The sequence below is a fragment of the Cataglyphis hispanica genome, chromosome 4 (genome assembly GCF_021464435.1).
Source record: "Cataglyphis hispanica isolate Lineage 1 chromosome 4, ULB_Chis1_1.0, whole genome shotgun sequence".
Taxonomy (NCBI): Eukaryota; Metazoa; Arthropoda; class Insecta; order Hymenoptera; family Formicidae; genus Cataglyphis; species Cataglyphis hispanica.
In genome coordinates this window covers 170,989-191,390 of record NC_065957.1, presented here as the reverse complement: position 1 = coordinate 191,390, position 20,402 = coordinate 170,989, and the positions used below count along the sequence as shown (strand labels likewise).

The 20,402-nt window shown below is 28.0% G+C and overlaps 1 protein-coding gene across 8 annotated transcripts in view; it reads left to right on the top strand.

Moving 5' to 3' along the window:
- Positions 1–20,402, top strand: part of LOC126848756 (alpha-protein kinase 1-like) — a 67,988-nt gene that overhangs the window by 41,282 nt on the left and 6,304 nt on the right. For all 8 annotated transcript variants that reach the window (XR_007687305.1, XM_050589908.1, XM_050589907.1 and 5 more), the window contains 5 exons: positions 8,786–8,872; positions 14,870–15,061; positions 16,888–17,000; positions 19,426–19,777; positions 19,916–20,034. Coding sequence is in view for 7 of the 8 variants with exons in the window: in XM_050589908.1 (XP_050445865.1) it covers positions 8,786–8,872; positions 14,870–15,061; positions 16,888–17,000; positions 19,426–19,777; positions 19,916–20,034 (863 nt within the window). In the remaining variant the exon portion in view is untranslated. The remainder of the gene's footprint in view (positions 1–8,785; positions 8,873–14,869; positions 15,062–16,887; positions 17,001–19,425; positions 19,778–19,915; positions 20,035–20,402) is intronic.

The following is a 20,402-nucleotide window of genomic DNA, read 5'->3' as shown; positions in this document are numbered from 1 at the left end:
ATTGTTAGTAGATATTACAAAGAATTATGTTAAAAATAATTAATATATTATATCGCGTTATAATATGACATTGATTGAGTCTCCGTCATATATTTTTAAATGAAAGGAAAAAATGAAAATAATAATAATAGTAGAAGCAGAAAATTGTATGCTATATGTGAGAAGTCAATTAGTAACAATAAAAAGTTATATGTATTATCACTTTGTATATAGAAAACTCATGTCATTTGTCAAAATCTAATAATTATCATATATGGTAAAAATGAAAATGGAAAAGTAAATTTGCAAAAATCTTGCGAGCCTTTGAAACGAAGCAAAATAAAAACGAAACTTGTAAAATAGAAAATTGAAAGGGGATAAGAAGAAAAAACACGGCGAATATCTTTTCCCAACAAACGAGTAACAGCAGGCAGGTCGAAGAAGTGGTTTCACAATGGAACCCCTTACATCTAAAACGGTTATACACGCAGGTAGATCGCTGTTGCTAAGCTATAAAGTGTCCATTGTGTTTCTCACCATAAGAGCACGCTATGATTCAAAATTGTGGCTTTTTATTTATTAGTTACGTTTTATTTCCTAGTACTTGTTATTTTCAACATTCTGATGATCGAACGTTTTAATAATTTTTGTTTTATATTAGAGAAGTATGTCTCTATAGCTTTATTGTATTATATGCGAAGATAATTTTTGAAAGTATTTTAAATGATGAAAGTGATGATAAGTATTATAAAACTATGATTTTTGAATTTTACAAAAATACAGTAACATATAGTAGAAAGCAAATAATGAAAGAAAAGTCAGAATTAGGTTAATTTCCATAGCATAGATTCGATTTACATAGCAAATCAAATAATATACATATAGAGAAAATTTTGTTACACTACTGATATTTCTTATTTTTATTTTTAGAATGTTTTGAACTATTTTTTTTTTTATTTTAAATATTCCAACCACGAATAGCAAATATTTATATAATATAAATAAAAACAAGTTTGTGAAATAAAATGTTCTGAATTTTTTTAAATTTGATTTTTTTTCCATTCAAAAATTAATATACTATAAAACTATATTATAACTATTAACTATATATACTTTTATTATTTAAATTATTATAACTATTAAAACTATACTGTAAAAAATGTTTGTAATTCGGGACGATAAATATAATTTAGAAAATTAGCTTCTCAAGAAAAAGTGAAAAAATATACAATTAATATAAATAAAACTTAATGCTACATCTATGTAACATTTTTTTTAAATTGTAATATTTCTCAGTAACGATTATTAGATCGATTTTGTTGGTTGCCCTTCCATCTCCTTGTGTTCTTTATCTTTCTTGAATTCTGGTGAGTCTCCTTGTTTCCATTGTCTTATCATTGCATATTTCTTTATGAGTATATTATTTCTTTAGCTTTACACACGATGACATTCTTGTAATGTCTTGCTGTTGCGTCTATGAAGTTTCTTATCGGCTAGAGTTGGGGGAATTCGCCTTGAATTTTGTTAACAATAGTTACTGAAGAGAAACGGAATCTGAAGAGAATCTGAAAAGAAACGGAAACGTTTAATTAAAAGATTTTTTTATGAAGATATTTATTCGCGCTTTATTTTCTGCGTTTAGTTCTCATTAGTTTTTTTGTACTTTTTTTTTATAAGTATAATAAATAGTATTTTTTTAAGTATAATAAATAATAATTAATAAGTTTTTTATTTATTTTTAATATTATCTACTTTTAAAATTTCTAACTTTTTTTAATATTCTTCCCTGTATTGATTATATATTTACTCAGCTGCTGGCTATTTATATTAGACGGATCGATTATGCTATGCTATGTGACATTTGATATGCGATGAGACATTTATAAGAAGAAGAAAAAAGCAAGTCTTTACAATTATAAAAACTCTTATTAAAATATATTCCGTTTACGCATGTGATTGTAGCTTTTTATACTTTCCCTTCTCATTTTCTTTTCGTCTTTCTTGTATTTCTTTTTTTCTTTCTCCTTCTCTCTCTCTCTCTCTCTCTCTCTCTCTCTGTTTTCTTTCTTTCTCCTCTCCCTCTATTTTCGATCGTCTCAATCTGTCTCTCCACTTATTTTTTTTCCTCTCTTTCTTTTCACACACGAACACACAATACATTCAAACGAACCACGACATGGGTTTTTGACATAACCATCTGTCGTAATATCCTGCTGGTTGATTAACACGATACGAATAATTTCTATTCTTAATTTTTTTCCTCCCAAGCCATTCTTCTTTGATGATTTTGATTTGATCAATATAATGACTTTATTAGCGACAATATCAAGTATTTCCCATGACAAATGAAAGTTAATGAGAAAAAATTATGAAAATATTTTTTCTTTTACATAACACTGTATTTCATAAGATCTAAAATTATAGCTTTACTTCTCTCTCTCTTTCGAGCATGATTGGAAATTAGTCGTTTAATAACTGACAATGTAAATTATTACCGCAATAAGAAACGTTAGAATCTATAAACAGGATATTAATCTCGTTTTAAAAAGGTTAAGATAACATGTATTTTTGAAACAATGTTTAGCGAAGCATTAGTCATATCTCGCGCACTATATTATTGACCAGCTACAAGTATATAATAAAGATGTTTTTCTTTGATAATCACGGAAGTTTGCTTGTTCGGAGGATATTGTTTTAGTCGCAATTAATCTTTTCTTAAAAAGACAATTAGAAAAAATTTGTTATTTTTTTCTTAAAAATTAAAAATTTTTAAACAAAGTATTTGATATTACAATATTTGAGATATCACATGTGGTTCCCTATCAAGTCATATATAATTTTTATCAAAAGATTTTGGGACTAGATTGTTCAATCTCATATGATTTTTATTTCTTTTCTGACCGAAGGATACTGAAGGGAACTGAAGACAATCAGCACTGATCGCCAGCTACGCATGGCTACTATAAAGAGATAACTATTCTTCGCAATTTTGAGTCATGATCTCATAATGACGTGTGCACGCGACATTCCACGCGAGTTTAACGCAATTAACTCATCGTATTTAATAACTCGAAGCACAATATTCTAAGCGGAGCTTCTCATTACATGATAAACTGCAACGAAATTAGCTGACAATTTAGACAATCTACATTGTACTTAACAAAATTTGAGAATTTTCTATTTGTAATTTTATGCATTGTATGTGTAAAAAATATACAGAAAAAATTATGAAGAATTATATAAAATACACGCTTATATGTATAAAAGACACATATAAAAAAGTTTAATCAACATCATTTGAAAAGATATATTATATTATAAGTTATAAGAATATATGTACAACGAAAAATAAAGATCTCCGTTTAAAAACTTCAAGATAACTTTGACGTGACCATGACTCCTTCATCTAAGATCAAGCAAACATCATTATGTATATTGTTTTTTTTTTTATGTTTCTTCATTTTTTTTTCTAAGCGTGAATAATCCATAAGTTTCTTAGAAAATTTATTTCTTTTGAAAGCAAATAATTGTGTACAGGGCATACATTTTTCTTGCGTTATCAAATATTAAAATAATATTTAGGTATTTTATTTGAATTTACGTTGGCTGAGAGAGAAAAAAGGTATTATTATTATTATTATTATTATTATATATATATATATATATATATATATATATATATATATATAGGCCAAATGAGAAGTGATATGGGAATTTAATAGTTTAGTGATAAGGGTAATCGTCCGGCAAACAAAAGACTAAGCTTCGATTCCTGATTTAGATTTTGCGTCGATATTTTTATAGCTTATGCTTCTTAAAGAGAATATGAAGCGTTTATTAAAAAATGAATCTTGAATTGAGAGTGTCTCAAATTCTCGGCACTGTCACCGGCGAAGATTTCAAGAGCATCCTTAATGTTTTTACACGTAAGCGGTTGTCTATAATATCGGGTTACTGTCTCCAAAGGATCAGGTATTCCGCGCCCACCCACGCTTTGTCTCCGCACCGCACTGCGCGAGGGCGTCGGTATTTCTTCGTCTTCTTCCGAACTATCGTCATCACTTTTCTCTTGCACTCTGTCGCGTCTTTCTTTAATACTTCTTTGAATCCAACTCGTTATATCGCCTTATCAGCGGTCACCTTGAAAGCTAGTTTCCGCAAGCGGACTTTTAATTCATCTTTTGATAACGCATCTACGTTATTATCCTCGTCTTCTCCATCGTCTTCGCTATATTCTTTTCGTCTTTGGTGATTTAAGTCGCGCTCCAGCTGCTTCGCTTTCCGTCGGCGCACGGCGTGCTCTCTTTGCGTCGTTTCTCGCTAACACTGTCCGCAATCTTTCCTTCAGTACCGTTTAACTTTCAGTGATCTTGAAACCCCCATCCCTTCGAGTTTTCGCTTTTCTCGTCCATTGAGTCAACTTCTTTGTGATTACTGTTTTGCTCATCGTTATCGCTTGAAATTTTGCATATCTTTTTGAAAAAGCGATAAAATATATTAATTTGTGAGTTTGCAGACTTATTACATCAATATCAACAATTGTTGGATGAATATAAAAAAACTGCAAAAAATTTTATCAATACTCTCTAAGAAAATTTTAAAAATAATTACGAATATAACGTAGAGATAAAATTCAAATGTTAAATAAATCCGTAAATGCATTTTGCATATATGCGTCCTTGTTTCTAAAGGACTAATCTATTCTATAAACAACATCTTACATACAGTCTTTGTCTTCAAAGGATCAGGATTTATTCCGTAAACATATTCTGCGTGTATTTCATGAGTTATCTTGCACTTAAGAATAGATATTTTATATATTTGTATAGCCAATAAAATTATTCTATAATGATACAATGTTTTCTTGCTGCTTTTGAAAGGAATTTCTGCAAAGTTTATTTCGCAAACAAATTATACATACCATTCTCATGTTGCTTTTAAAGGAATAATTTATTTTATGAACAAATGTTGCGTAAGATGAGTATAAAGCACGAATTATATACTTTAATATCTATTTCTGTATTAAACTGTAATGTTACTTGAGGTACAATTATTATGAATAAAATTAAAGATATATTAAATATAATATATATATATATATATATATATATATATATATATATATATATAATTGTTTCTCGTGTCAAATGAATATGTACACATGTGAGAATATTTCAGCTTTATATCTTAGCTTTATTTTGTGTGTGTATGCGTGTAATATTTGTATCTCAAGAATCAATACATGCGTAAATATTAATTTTTTGTAAATGTATATAGATTAATTAAATGCAATCTTATAGTACATTTTATTTTATTTATCTTATAATTATAGTATATTAAAGTACTTCATTAACATTTTGAAGACAAATTAGGGAAACATAGAATCAATAAGAATTAAATTAGATTGCATCACTTAAAAGTGTTTTTGCTGATTTGCAAGCAGAATTTATTTAAGAGTTTCTTCTCTTTTTCTCCCTTAGTCTCTTCTTTCCCTCCCCTTCTTTCCTTCCTCTCCTCACTCTCCCCTTTTGCTTTCATCCCCTCTTCTTCTTTCTTCCCCCTTTTTACCCTCTCCTTTATCTTCCCTCTCTCTTTCTCCCTCTTTCCCCCCTCTCTCCCACTATTCTTTTCTCTTTTTTCCCTTATTCTCCTTTTTTCTCTCACTCTCTCTCCATCTCCATCTTCCTTTCTCTTTTTTTCTCTCTTTCTACTCCTCACTCATACTCTCTTTCTGTCTCTTGTTAATCTGCATGCAAGATTTGTATACAGAAAATATTATTCCTTTAGAAGCAGTAAAAACTGTACGTAAGATTTTTTTACAGAATAGACTTTGCACAATAGATTTGCAATGAAAGAATTTTTTTTCAAAAGTAGCAAGAAAATATTGTATTATTACAAAATAATTTATATTGTATAATTGCGGAGAAAATAGAAAGAAATTTAATTGATGAAATTCTTATAAGAGTAGAATCTATCTTTCAATGCAAGATAACTCCAATGTAATTAAAATCAATATCATCTCTCAACGCTATCAGCAGCTTTCTAACTGATTTATATGCAAAATTATTTATGAAATAAATCATTCTTTGATGTCTTATAAAAATTGACTGTCAAAACAAGATTTATTTACGAAATAGATTTTTACTTTATAAACAAGAAGGATTGTACATATAAGATACATTTACGAGGAGTAGAGATTGATTTTTTTTTACACAATAAAAATTTGTCTGAGAAAAATACTACGTTGATAATTTATTAATAATAAATAACTAAATACAATTTTAATGTGATATAGCAAGTATTGTAAATATAATTTTATTTTATAATTTTATTACAGCAATCTCGAATCTGCGGGCGCATTGTTGTTATAAGTCCTTTCTCCTGGCGATGTACTGGATAATAATATGTATATGAAACAATAATGCTACGGAATTTCACGGTTTGTGAGAGAAGTGGCGATAATCTCTATTATGTTCACGGACCTGAACCGCGTTCTATTAAGAGGTTCCAATGTATTAAGAAATCGGTCGATCCAATCATTATTGAGATTCAATAATCTAAGGTATTCTCAGTTGGGAGGTTCATGTATAGATACATGATTTGCAGTTGCTGCGCGTGACTTGGTGCAAGATATTATCATGTTTCTTAATAAATCTATTTACATTTTTATGGCATTATACATTGTGTATGTACATATATATATATATATATATATATATATATATATATATTTGTTATGTGTATATAAAAACATAAAATAAAATTATAGGAAACTGAAAGGTGAAATATTTTATGTCTTACATCAAAATATATCTCTTATGATTTTATATTTCAATATTTTTATGACAAATAACTAGAAAAAGCAATTTATGTGAAAGAGATTTATTGGTCACTCATGTGTGCACATCGTTTGCGTGTGCATATATTTTTCCGTTGTTACAGCACGACATATACTCTCCGAACGTGCATCAATGCATTATTTATTATATACTTCGGTACAATTTTGCATTTTATGACACAAATTTTTTTCCTATTTTCTTTTATTGTTCTCATAAAAATGTTATTGTTGTTCAATTTAAGATTGGATTGCGTAGTAATAATTCATTATATGCTTATTAGATTCAACATCATTTTCTAATTGATTATTAAGCGAAACAAAAATCAATTTTTATTATTAATAATCTTATTATTAATATTTAACTATGAAGTACGATAATTTAATTAAGAAATGAGAAATTTGTAGAAGATAAAAGATTGTGGAAATGTTGCACGAAATAATAGCAAAACTAACGAATGGTAGTACTTGTGTATTGCATTGATTTTTGTAAACTTATAATAGATATGAGAAAGAAATCACACACACACACACACACACACAATAAAAAATATCGATAAATTAATAATAAATATATTGCTTCATTATTCTATATAATAACAAAAACCGAAGTTTATTATTACCCAAAGAAAACGCATCATATTTTATATATTAATAGTTTAAATACTGCTCATATCTTTTTTTATTTTTTTTTATTTTTATTTTTTTTTATTTTTTTTTTTGAAGCTTATCACGTAACTAGCACTTTCACATTCATTATTGCATAGCGATGTATAAAAAGTTAGAATCTAACGTATTTAGATTAATAAAGATTATATATTCTCTATATGTTCTGTTGTTATGTAACACAATATGAAGCTCATGACAGCGAGACATATTTTAAGCACGTAACTTTCTCTCGATTTGACGGCTCGTATTCTTTTACGTCATACGTAACATGAATACAAATGATAATCGATGATTTAGATATTTCGATCGTGTTATTGCATTATTTCATTTGTGTATATAAAGGAAACGATAAATAAAATTAAAATAAATGACACTATTATTATTATTAATTAAAATAAATAACACTAATGAAAATTATTATATCGATTATTATTTTGTTTTGATATCTTTCCGTTGATTTAAGAATATTTTTTAAAAGATCACATATATGTGTGTACGACATGTATACACGTTAAATTCCTCAAGTGGAACGGAGATAACTATGTCCATTGCATTGTTCTCATTCCGTGGCTGCTGTATTCGGTGAAACGCGGTAACGCCTTCCTAACATCTGGCCGTTACTATGAAATGTCAAACATTGCCCATCGGCATAACTCACTTGCAACTATCTTGATTACGAATATATGCTTTTCTGAAATTCCGTCGCGCATTCTGATCGTTAATGTGATATTGCACTCATGCTCAGTTGTTGGATGGACACATGATAACTCAATGGAGTAAAAGTAAATGCTAAAGAAATGTATACACGTTCACATACATATGTATTATATATGCGTAACATATTCATTATATATATATATATATATATATATATATATACAGTGTGCATTTTTTAAATATTTCTGATATGCAACTCATACATTTATACATTTGTATATTTGTTATATTATTTGTGTTTCTTATATAAAGTTTATAATACAAGTTTATTATATATGCATAATACATATGCATAGAGTAAAAGTATAAAAATATTGCCCTGTTTTCTTTTACTTACTTATTCACTTTATATATAATCACATGATTACATAGTTAATATAAAAATTTGTAAGAGAAAATGTTAAGAATATTAGAAATATGATTTAATAATAACAGAAGTTTGTATATACAAAAATTTAACTCTATTTAATAAAATGTAATGATATTGATAATAAGAAATATTGTATGTACAAAAATTTAATTATATTTAATAGCTATTATTGATTATGGCAGTCACTAAATAATTATGATTTCTTTTGGTTACAGAGAAACGACAATCTCGACTTATCTTTAAACATTCCGCAACATCATCAGACATCGTATCATCACGACAGCTACAATATGTCTGACCAAGTGAGTTACTCATTTGTTTATCAATAGCTTGCAATTTTATTTATATTTAAGTAACTGAAAGATTATTTTCATTTTTCTATATACATCTGGCGCCTAGACTATGAGCGTTTCTCGATTTGTAGTTCGTGAATTTTACCGAAATTCGTTCTTCGCTATTGTGGATTCTCCAGCTATTCGCGCGAGTCGTAATTAATCATTCGTGATTCGTGATTCATCATCATAGTGAACGTATTGTAATTTATCGCGATGTTTCTGCAAGCATTTGCGCAGGTGCTTTTATCTAATTTCAATTAAATATAAATGATACAATGTCTTTATTTTAATTTCTTACTTCTCAATATGAGCCATACAAACCACGAATCGATACGAACGCTCGATACGAATTGATTCACGCTCTTTGAGTTTGTTGAAAAGCCGTTCCGACGGCGAATCAAAATGAATGATGAATCATGAATGCGAATTTAACGAAATTTTTTTCTACAATTTTTTTATTATTATTTGCGAACTACATAAATTGCGAATACGCGTATAATCTATAGCACCAGCTTATTTTTTTATTAATAATTTCATATATATATATATATATATATATATATATATATATATATATATATAAAGCTGCTTATTTCATTTATTTCGCAAGAAGAGAAATCATTTATATAGTGCATGAAAATTAAGCAATTCGTTCGAAACTGTAATTACGACTTATAAGTGAGATACAAAATGGAAATTGAAATAACGGAATCTGTCTTATATAAGTGGGCCAGTTTAATGAAAATAATGATGAGCGATTGAAAAAAAAGATATACGGATATATGAAAATAATAATGAGCGATAAGAAAAAAAAATAGGGGATGTGAAACTGAGAAATGTGTAAACTGTTGACATAAAATGTGTGTACTTATTATCCTAATAATATCTAATAATGCTGAATTATTGTACCCTTTGATGTAATGCTTTGTAATATTCATTAGTAATGCTCAAGAAAAAAATACCTGTTTTTTTTGCATCTTGCAAAAATAGCAGATTGCTCTAATAAAGATGAGAGAATATTTTAAAAAAGAATATTTTCTTGTTAATAGTATAATGTCCAATTACTGCTGGGAAGTTGCTATGAAATATTTAATGTAATGTTCATCAAAATGCCTAAGAAATCTTTAATATAAAGTTCACTTTTTAAAATTAAAAATAACCAGAACGTAATATCCGAAAATAAAATCAAAACAATATCTAGTAATATTTCGAGCGTATCCCAATGCCCTCGGCAGTTTATTTTCCACATAGAACAGATATTGGCAATAAATTACAAAATATTGAACGAGTGCAACGAATATTGACAATCAATTACGAAATATCAAATTTAATAGACAAATCAATCGTTTTAATTTTATAAGAATAAAAATAATTCGGTATTATTTTCATCAAAATGTTTCAAAATTAATTGATTTATTTTATCATTAAGAGCTTCTTTATTAAGCGCTTTGATTTTGATTATTGGATTTGCAGAGTGACTTTGTTTAAGTACGTCTAATTTAATGGAACGTCATTAAACGATCGTTTAAGATAATCCGGACAAAATATTTTACTTTTTTATTCATTTTTTGATTTCTCTTCTTATTTAAATTATTTTGAACAAAAAAGTAGATCAGCATTGCAATTTAATTTAATGACCGGTTACGTTTATATAATGCAAAATAATCGGCTCTCGTAGTGTATTTTTTACGGATTTAGAATTAGACGTGTGATCTAATCGTCTAATTTATCGCAATCATGATAGAAAGAATATATTTGTGTAAAAAAATATATATGAGAATAGAATAGAGAGCACACGTTGAAAGTTAGTGAATGCAGTCATGTTCCGAGCGAATGTAGAAACTCATTCAATCAGTCGCTTGTCGCCGGATTCAATCTAAGCGTCCGGTAATTGTCAATCTGCGATAAATATCAAAATGTAATTTTGTTGTTTAGCGTTGTTTAAATTTTTTTATTTCAATTTCGCGATATTAGACAGTAGATTGACAGATAAGAAATGTCCTAATATTCCCGTAAAACAATTTATAACAATAGAATTTATGTATCTTTAGACTTTTTTCATTTTTGCTTGTTCAATCGCATTTTTTCTCATCATAGTTATTGATTTACAATGATATACATGTAGCAATCTCTCATATCGATCACATTAAGATATTCTCTTTTTTATTTCCACAGCTGATCTGTTATTTTTGTACTATCAATTTTTAAGACACTCGCATTTTATTTTACGCTTTCAATGATGATTGATATTCTAATAGCTATTAATTTTTATTTTTAAACTTCTCTTTTTAATGTTACAAGAATGTTTAACGTTTTGTTTCTGTCTAATATTACTTTTACTTTAAACATTGTATACGCGAAAGAATTTATTGCACACAATCTGTATTGAAATAATATGCAATTTATATAGAAGAGGAGGGGGAGAGTGAGTTGCATAACCAGGAAACCATCTAAATAATATTTCTTCAGAAAGAAGAACCAAGTTGTGAGAGTTGCGCACAAGTTTTAACGAGATGGCGGAACGAGTTTAGTTCACAGCGAGGAAAAGAAAAACGACGATGACAACGACGACGACGGAGGAAAGGAAGGATGATATTTCTTCGTGCTTCGCGTTTCACCAATAGTCCCAAACTATTACTAACCTCCTTTCTCTCTTTTCTTCCTCTAATTCTGCATTTATCTGCGATTTGATATGCTTTACGAATTTAATATCACTGTAGAAGTGGAAGCAAAAATGGGCAATGATAAAGCATAAAGTATCCAACGACATTGGGCACAATGAAATATCGTTAAACATTTAATTAATGATAATTTTCTATTGTAAATAATCGAAAATGCTCGATTTTCATGATAGTTTGACATAATGATTAGGGCATTGTATACGAATTAGATCATAATGTCCACCATGAGTATCGCGAGTAACAGTCTCACGAGCACGTAAACATAAAATGAATTTCGCGATAAACGATCCGTGGAATAGGTTGCAATAAAACAGTTAATGGCATGTATAAATTTGATTTATGCAACAACTGCCTCGTTCTATTGCATCACACGATCACGTGAATTACATGATGCAGTTATTCAGATACTGAATATTGAACAATATTGAATCGTCACTTAGGCACAATACTTTAGTAATGTGGATATTTAGTATCTGTGAAGTTGGCACGACGTTTTACAAATTTCAAAAAAATATTAAGAGTTCTAAGTTCGCACTTTCCATAGTTCTGTACTTCCTAAGATAAAAATTTAAAAAAGTTCCGCATTCCTTATATGAAAAAATCAAAATTGAAAAAACATCGTGCTAACTTCGCGAATCTAGCACGACACCCTCTAAAATACTAAAACGCGTTAAATTTTATCATCTTTGGCAAGAGTTCCCGATAGTTCTAGTTAAGTCAGCATATATATATGCAATTTGAGAGCGATATTCCACCAATTAATAATTTTTAATAAATTTTTAATAGTCTAGCACTCTTTCCTCTAAAGTACTAAAATGCGTTAAATATTATTATTTTTGACAAGAGTTTCCGATAGTTCTAATCAAGCTCAACATATATATGTAATTTCGGAGCGATATTCCATCAATTACTAATTTTTAATGAATTTTTAATATTTACGCCCAGCACGACATTCAGTAAAAATGTGTTGTGCTGATGATTTTTCGCAGTTCTAACGGTTTCTAACAGTAGTTCTCAATAGTTCTCTATTAGAGTTTTATGATTATTTAGAAATATTTTTATGAAGAGTTCCCATCATTTATTATTTTTTAAACAATTTTTATTATCTCCAGCACGACACTTTCCCCTCTAAAGTATTAAAATTTGTAAAAATATTTTTAAAGCATAGAATTTTAATACAACTATCGAGAACTATCATTAGAACTGCAAGAAATCATCAGCATGACACTTTTTCACTGAATGTCGTGCTGGGCGTAAATATTAAAAATTCATTAAAATTTATTAATTGGTGGAATATCGCTTCAAAATTGCATATATGTGCTGAACTTGACTAGAACTATCGGGAACTTTTATCAAAAATAATAAAATTCAACGCGTTTTAATACTTTAGAAGGGAAGGTGTCGTGCTAGAGATAATAAAAATTATTTAAAAAATAATAAATGATGGGAACTCTTCATAAAAATATTTCTAAATTATAGAACTCTAATAGAATTATCGAGAACTACCGTTAGAACTGCGAAAAATCATCAGTATGACACATTTTTACAGAATGTCGTGCTGGGCGTAAATATTAAAAATTCTTTAAAAATTAGTAATTGATGGAATATCTCTCTCCGAAATTACATATATATGTTGAACTTGACTAGAACTATCGGGAATTCTTGCCAAAAATGATAAAATTTAACTCGTCTTAGTACTTTAGAGGGCTGAGTGTCGTGCTAGATTCGCGAAGTTAGCACGACGTTTTTTCAATTTCGATTTTTTAATATAAGGAATGCGGAACTTTTTTAAATTTTTGTCAGGAACTATAGAACTATGAAAAGTGCTATTAGAACTCTTAATATTTTTTTGAAATTTGTAAAAGATCGTGCTAAATTCACAGACACGGATATTTAATAAAATAAAATCGATGCAGACATGAAAAGTAGGGGAAAGGGAAGTAAGATAATCAAATAGATAAGATATCGAATAATACTAATTTTTGTAAAATAATAGCAAATGACGAGAGTGATGCTCAACTCATTAGAGATTTTTGATATTAATAAATAATTTCTTGTAGTTTGATTTCAATCTGTCAACGAAAATATAATAAAAAAATATATTTATAAATATATATTTTGAATGTATCCGTACTTATGTACGTAATTTGTTTGTTTATAGCAAATTACATAATTATAGTAAATACTTTTACTATTTTTATGAAATCATTTTCAGTATAAAAGCTAAAAATGCATGATAATATATTAATATTTAACATTTTTGAGATAAATAATATAGTGAATATTTGATTTTATTTAAATTATTTTAAATATCCTTAAATAATAATTTAATAATAAATTAATAATTATATTGTTTTAATATTTTAATAGTTTTTTGAGCCATATAAATATTTCTTGTTCTATTTTTTTATTTGTGTCTTTAAATATTATAATATCCAAATTAATATAATAATAAAGTAATATAAAAAGCTTATTACAATAAATTTTTTATTCTTATAAAAAGTCTATTTTTAACTGGATTTTTTGATATCTTATGGCAATTTTAAAAGTTATATCAGTATATAGGAACAAGATGATTGTCACACTTTTGAAAAATCTAATTTGAAAAAATTTTAATTTATTTATCAATTTTTCAATTATTACAGATAATAAATAAGCTTTAGTGAATCTAAAAAATAAATCATTATTTTTACGTTATCATAAAAATAATGAAAAATCGACATATCTTAAATCACTATCTTACTCCACTTTCTTCTACCCGTATTATAGCTACATCGTCAATCGAGAGACAGGCATATTTCTTCAAAGGAAAATATATTCCTCCTGATACTATTAAATTCAATTTTAAAACTTTTATTCCTTCCACCATCATGCGTACATTATGATAAATTAATTTTTCTTCCCCTTTGTGAAGGAAAATAAATTGCTAAAAGGATTCTGAACGATATAATGCTATTTATCATCCTTTATATAGGACAGTCAAAATTGATTCTTTGATTATATTTTTTTATTACACATCAATTTCTCTTTTTTATTAAAAAGGAAGGAAAAGTCTTTTTCTGAAACCCTTTATTTTTATCTCTCTTTCGATCGTTAATGTTGAGAAGAAGGAACTAAAAGAAAAATCTTTTCATTAACACTATCTTGTTAAGGAGAGATAGTTATGCAAATCTGCTCATAAAATATATTTTATTTTATGAGGCAATATATGTACTTTTTGCTTTCTATGGAGTTTGCAACTATATAAAAAAAAAAAAAACTATTCATAATTTATTTGTTTCAGACGTTTCATACACCGAGTTTCGGTGATGAGGATTTTGATATACCAACTATCCATTCTCATTCGCACCAACAACAACAGCAACATCAACAACAGCATCAACAACATCAACAACAGCATCAACAGCATCAACAACAACAGCATCAACAACAGCATCAGCAACACGAGTCCATGCAAGCATATGGTCAGCCACAGGTATGTTTCAATGACAATTTGACAAGTGTTAAAATCGTAAAATTTAGTATACACCTATATATATTCTTGTACGTACTTATTCATCAAATTAGCAAAACACACGAACAAATATATATTTTGTATAATGTTCGTTGTTTTTTTACTCTAAATGAAAAATATCAGGCAAGTTTGTAGGCTAGCATGTGTTCTTAGTTAAAATGTACAAACACAAATTTTCTCTTAATAAAATTTTTTATTAAACGAGAAGTTTTTTACGCTTAATATGCACTTAACATACATTTCTCACAGACGCATATTCGCGAGCAATGTACACAGGCAATATTTAGCCGCGAACTGTGCTCGGATAAATATTTTATATGCGAACAATGTCTATTGTCTTTAGCACAAAATGAAAAATATTAAATAAAAATATGTAAAGTTTAGTATATACCTGTGTATAAAATCCGCGAACAATACAAATGCTTTATTTTTATGCTACAAAAACTGAGAGTGTTTGATTAATTAATTTAAAAAAATCTTTCTTACGATTACGGTCAAACATTTCTAACACTTTTAGCACCAAATAAACGCAATCGTAAATGATGTCTATACTATAATATATATATATATATATATATATATATATATATATGTATGTATATGTATATATATATATATGTACAGTATTGGTATTAGGTCTGATAGAATTGCTGATAAGGGCAAATGATTTAAAGATTTAAGAAATTGAATTGAAAATCGATTTTAGTTTACATATATTTGCGCTTGTGTGAATAATGTGATTTTTATACATTGAGTGTCGTATGAATAATATTTTTCATTTATTAATTCGTTGTATATCTTTAATAAAATTTAAGAGAGACTCTGTTCTCCGAAAATATTTTCACTGCTGGCTTTCTTCGTAATTAAAATAAACTCTTAAGTGTGGTTAAAAATACTTTTAATGAGAGGGGATTTGTTTGCAGACACATCCCAATTTACAGACTTTGTCTAGTGTTTTTTAATTTTTAGCGAAAATATAATAGACAATATCTAGATACGAAATATTTGTATAATCTATATTGGTCAAGAAAGATGATTTTGTCAAATCAAACAATTTAAAATTTTCTTGGAAGCATAATAACTAATTATGAACGGAAAATATTGCCTGTACACAATTGATGAATAATGATTGTGGATATTATCTACGAACTTTTCATAGATAGTATGTACGCAAATGTGTACTAGGCTTAACAACGCATAATAATAATATACACGCCATTACGCGTTGGAGATATAGAAAAAATGTCGGAATGATGTATCGACCATTTAACAACTTCCGCGTTCGAGCATTATTCATGTAACATTCAAGACATTATTTTTAGATGTATACTCATCGTGACTTCTCTTTCTCTTTCTCTTTCTCTCTCTCTCTCTCTCTCTCTCTCTTTAACTTCAAGATGAAGAGATACAGAAATATTCAAACGCACACACATAGTAGAAATTCTGTGATTTTTATTGGAGAGAAAAAAACTTTGAGGAAATTAATTCTCGTGATTTTTTACGGCCAAAAATGATTCTTAATTATTTCTAACCATGATATTTATATTAATATTATGAAAAAAAAAATTTGCATTCTCTGAATAGTCACATAGCTGACGTTTTTTTATTATGCATAATAAAAGTTAAAAAAATCGAATAAAATTACCGAACCAGTATAATTAAAAGTTTTCTTTATAAATAATATAGTTTTTTATAAATAATAATAAATAAATTTTTTATAAATAATATAGTTCTGTTTTGTGTATTATTAGTATTATTAGTATTTTATATATGGTAAATTATTATAGATGATGCAAGGTAACGGTATGCAGCAATCACCAGATAATCTGAATCTGGATAATGGATACCAACAGCAACTCTATTTACAGCAAGAACATTCGATGCAACAAATTAATGTCAGGTAAATATGATTAAAAAATCTCCTATCTTCTAATCTATGATTAAAAATCTTCTAGTAGATTTCCAGTCACAAATATACATGTATAAAACGAGTCACATATGTGTATAAACAAACATAATCATGTTTCAATTCATTTTTGAATTATTTATGCAATAATACATAAAGAATCAAGAAATGTTATTATTTAATCGAAATCGTGAATTAGTTAACTTGTTATAGTTTGTGATTAGTTAAAAAGTACATACATTAGATATTGTCAATAATGAAATATTAACAAAAGTCTCTTATGCCTTTTGAAGAAATCCATAATCTATAAGTTTCTATGCGGAAAATGTTTGAGCAAATACTAATAGCAAAAAAAAGATATGAAAGAATTAAATGATTGAAAAATCTGTAAAATTACTAGAATTCAGAAATAAGAAGAACTATATGCAATTTCTTGGGAAATTTGATTAAATTTCTATGAATAGAAGATAGTTAAATTAGTAATATATTTCCTTGCATGACATATAAGGCAAACATCACGCTTTATCGCGGCGTATTATTTGTATAACTCCAAATTATAGAAGTTTGTCTTTCGTTGTGCACGTTGTTTTGCAGCAATTTCAGTAAAGCCAATTCTAATCGCCATATTTATAATACATCGTATATTATGCACGCACAATTAAAAATATTTATCTTGTGATCATACATTACAGTGTAATAATATGTAAGACAAGCAGAAGAGAAGCCCCTGTGTTATCGCGTATCGTGCGACATGGGCGTGATGCATAACTATAGCACGAGGTTTAAAATTCATTCCTCAAAAATGTAATTTCGGAAAGCAATATCAATAAATACTTTTTACTTTTTGATCTAATACAAATTTTAAAATTTACGAAAATGATAATGAAGAGTGTATGATATATTGAAAAGTATAATATTTTTGAAAACTTTAAATGTATACAGTTATAAAATATAAAACTTTTAAAATATGTTTTTATATGTGCGGTTTTCATGATGTTCGATTAAAATCATGTATACTGAATCCACTTCGAAGGATAACTTCAATCTCTAAACGTGCAAAAATACCTATATAAAAAAACCTATTTAATGCTATACATATAATGTAGCTATCATTATACTGATTAGAACTTGTTATTACGTAATCTTATGATTGCAACTTAGATCGTCGAGATCTTTTTTTAGTGAACTAATATATTCCGAAATAGAGAAAAATAACAGTGGATATCTTTTTTTTCTCTTCGCGTTTTATTTAGAGATATATATCTTAGAGTATCAAATAAGCTATACTTGTCGCATTATATATACATACACTGCATCTTCTATACTGTAATCAATCTGATTAGAGAGAGAAAAATGCATTGAATAAAAATATTCGATTTATATGCGCGCTATCATTAATTCCATGAATCAAAGCAAATATATTACCAAGAGTTATCTACGTGCAATTATCTTATGTGCATAACATAACGCATATACTAATCAAGCTCTTATATAGAATGTTGTATTATGTAGTGAGACGCATAAACAAACTTCGTAAACAGATGAAGATAGCATCAATAATTAATAATATGCAACGATAATGGTGTTTGCGACTATAGATTGACAATTATAAACCTAATTAGCACAAATTTTATATTTAAATATTAAAAAGAATTTTATATTAAAATATTAAAAAGAAACTTTATTACGAAAAACGATGTCGGTGTCAAATGAAGAAAAAAAAAATTGAAAACTTATAAACGAATTTTTTTCGATATTATTAATCTTATGATATTACAATGTAATCTTTCCTGCATAATATTATACTTATAAAAATAGAATCTTTACAACAAGCTTAGCTGATAAAGAAGATAATGAAAATAGGTTGAGTTGAGTTAGGAAAAGTACAGAAGGCAAATTATATAAATTAGGTATCGTAAATAATCCATGGCTGACATTGCCCGACCATATCTCAAAAGTTATTCAATTAGCTTTAAAATAGTGAAAATATACTCTAGCCATATACCTTTTTATCTTCTTTGGCAATGTCATCTTTTGAACTTCGCTTTCAGTATCAAGATTTATATCGCGATTTGCTGTTGTATTGTATATTCACAAACTCAACTAATGTTCTTAAACTTTTAATTAAAATCTTAACGCTCTACATAAAGGAATAGTCTACATTTTTTTTCTATCTCAGAATTATAATGCTTGTGCAGAGCACTTGCAGTTTATGATTATGTTATGAGAATCTTAAAAGACACAAGTTTTATAACAAACATATAATATAATGCGAATCAACAATACTCGCATTAACAAACAATCTAATTTACTCGTGTTCTAATTTATTCGTGAGCAAATTTAATTTCTTATTTCACATTTTCTATTGTCATTCTTCTCTATCTAGAAAAAATATTCAAATTTTTTTTTATCTGTTCAGTTCGGCATATGGCAACTCTCAAGATTCATATGCAACAATGAGCTCTTCACGTCAACAACAACACAGTGGCCAGCAAATGTTAATGTTGCAACAGCAACAACAGCAGCAACAGCAACAGCAGCAGCAAGTTCAAATGCAACATATACAGTACATGCATTCCCAGCAGCAAATGCAACAACAGCAGCAGCAGCAGCAACAACAACAACAACAACAACAACAACAACAACAAATACAGTATAGAAGCCCGACCGGAGGCAGTCCCACTGCTATGCAAGTGAATAATATCACGGAAACGAATAACAATACTACAACCAGTGAAGATAGCGATGACAGCACTCCACATTCCGGGATGGTAAGTCAAATTATATATGATATTTATGTATTAGTTGTTATTCGCGTAATTTGCCACTAAATAGCAATTTCTAAATTTTTTGGCATTTATCAAAACAAGCGCGCGCTTTGGAGTCCCCTAAATATTTTTTTGTTTTAGATTACAGTGATCAAGCGTGAACCACCGTCGCCAGAAGCGGCCGATGCTGGAGCGAAAAATCAAAGGAAAACAAAAGCACAAAAGAAAAAAAAGAAAAGGGATCCTAACGAACCACAAAAGTGAGTAACAATATTGTTTTTTATACAATTATTAATGAAAAAATTAATTTGGCAATTTGAAGAATCTCGTTTCAAAGATATGCGACTATGAAAGATTTGCGAAAATTACACCCATTACACACACAGTGTTTCTTCCTTTTTCTTATCTTTAATGATGTATTATTGCATTATTTTATTTTATATTGTATTATAATTTTTTATTATAATAAATCAAATAATTAAATAACTGGGGGACTTGCATATAAATACACGGTTCTTGCTGTTGCTGCGCATAACTTGACGTAAGATATTAACGTATCAATATATGTATATAGTATGCGTGCGCACAAGCGCATAAATTTCAATATGATGCCTACTCCAAGCTATAT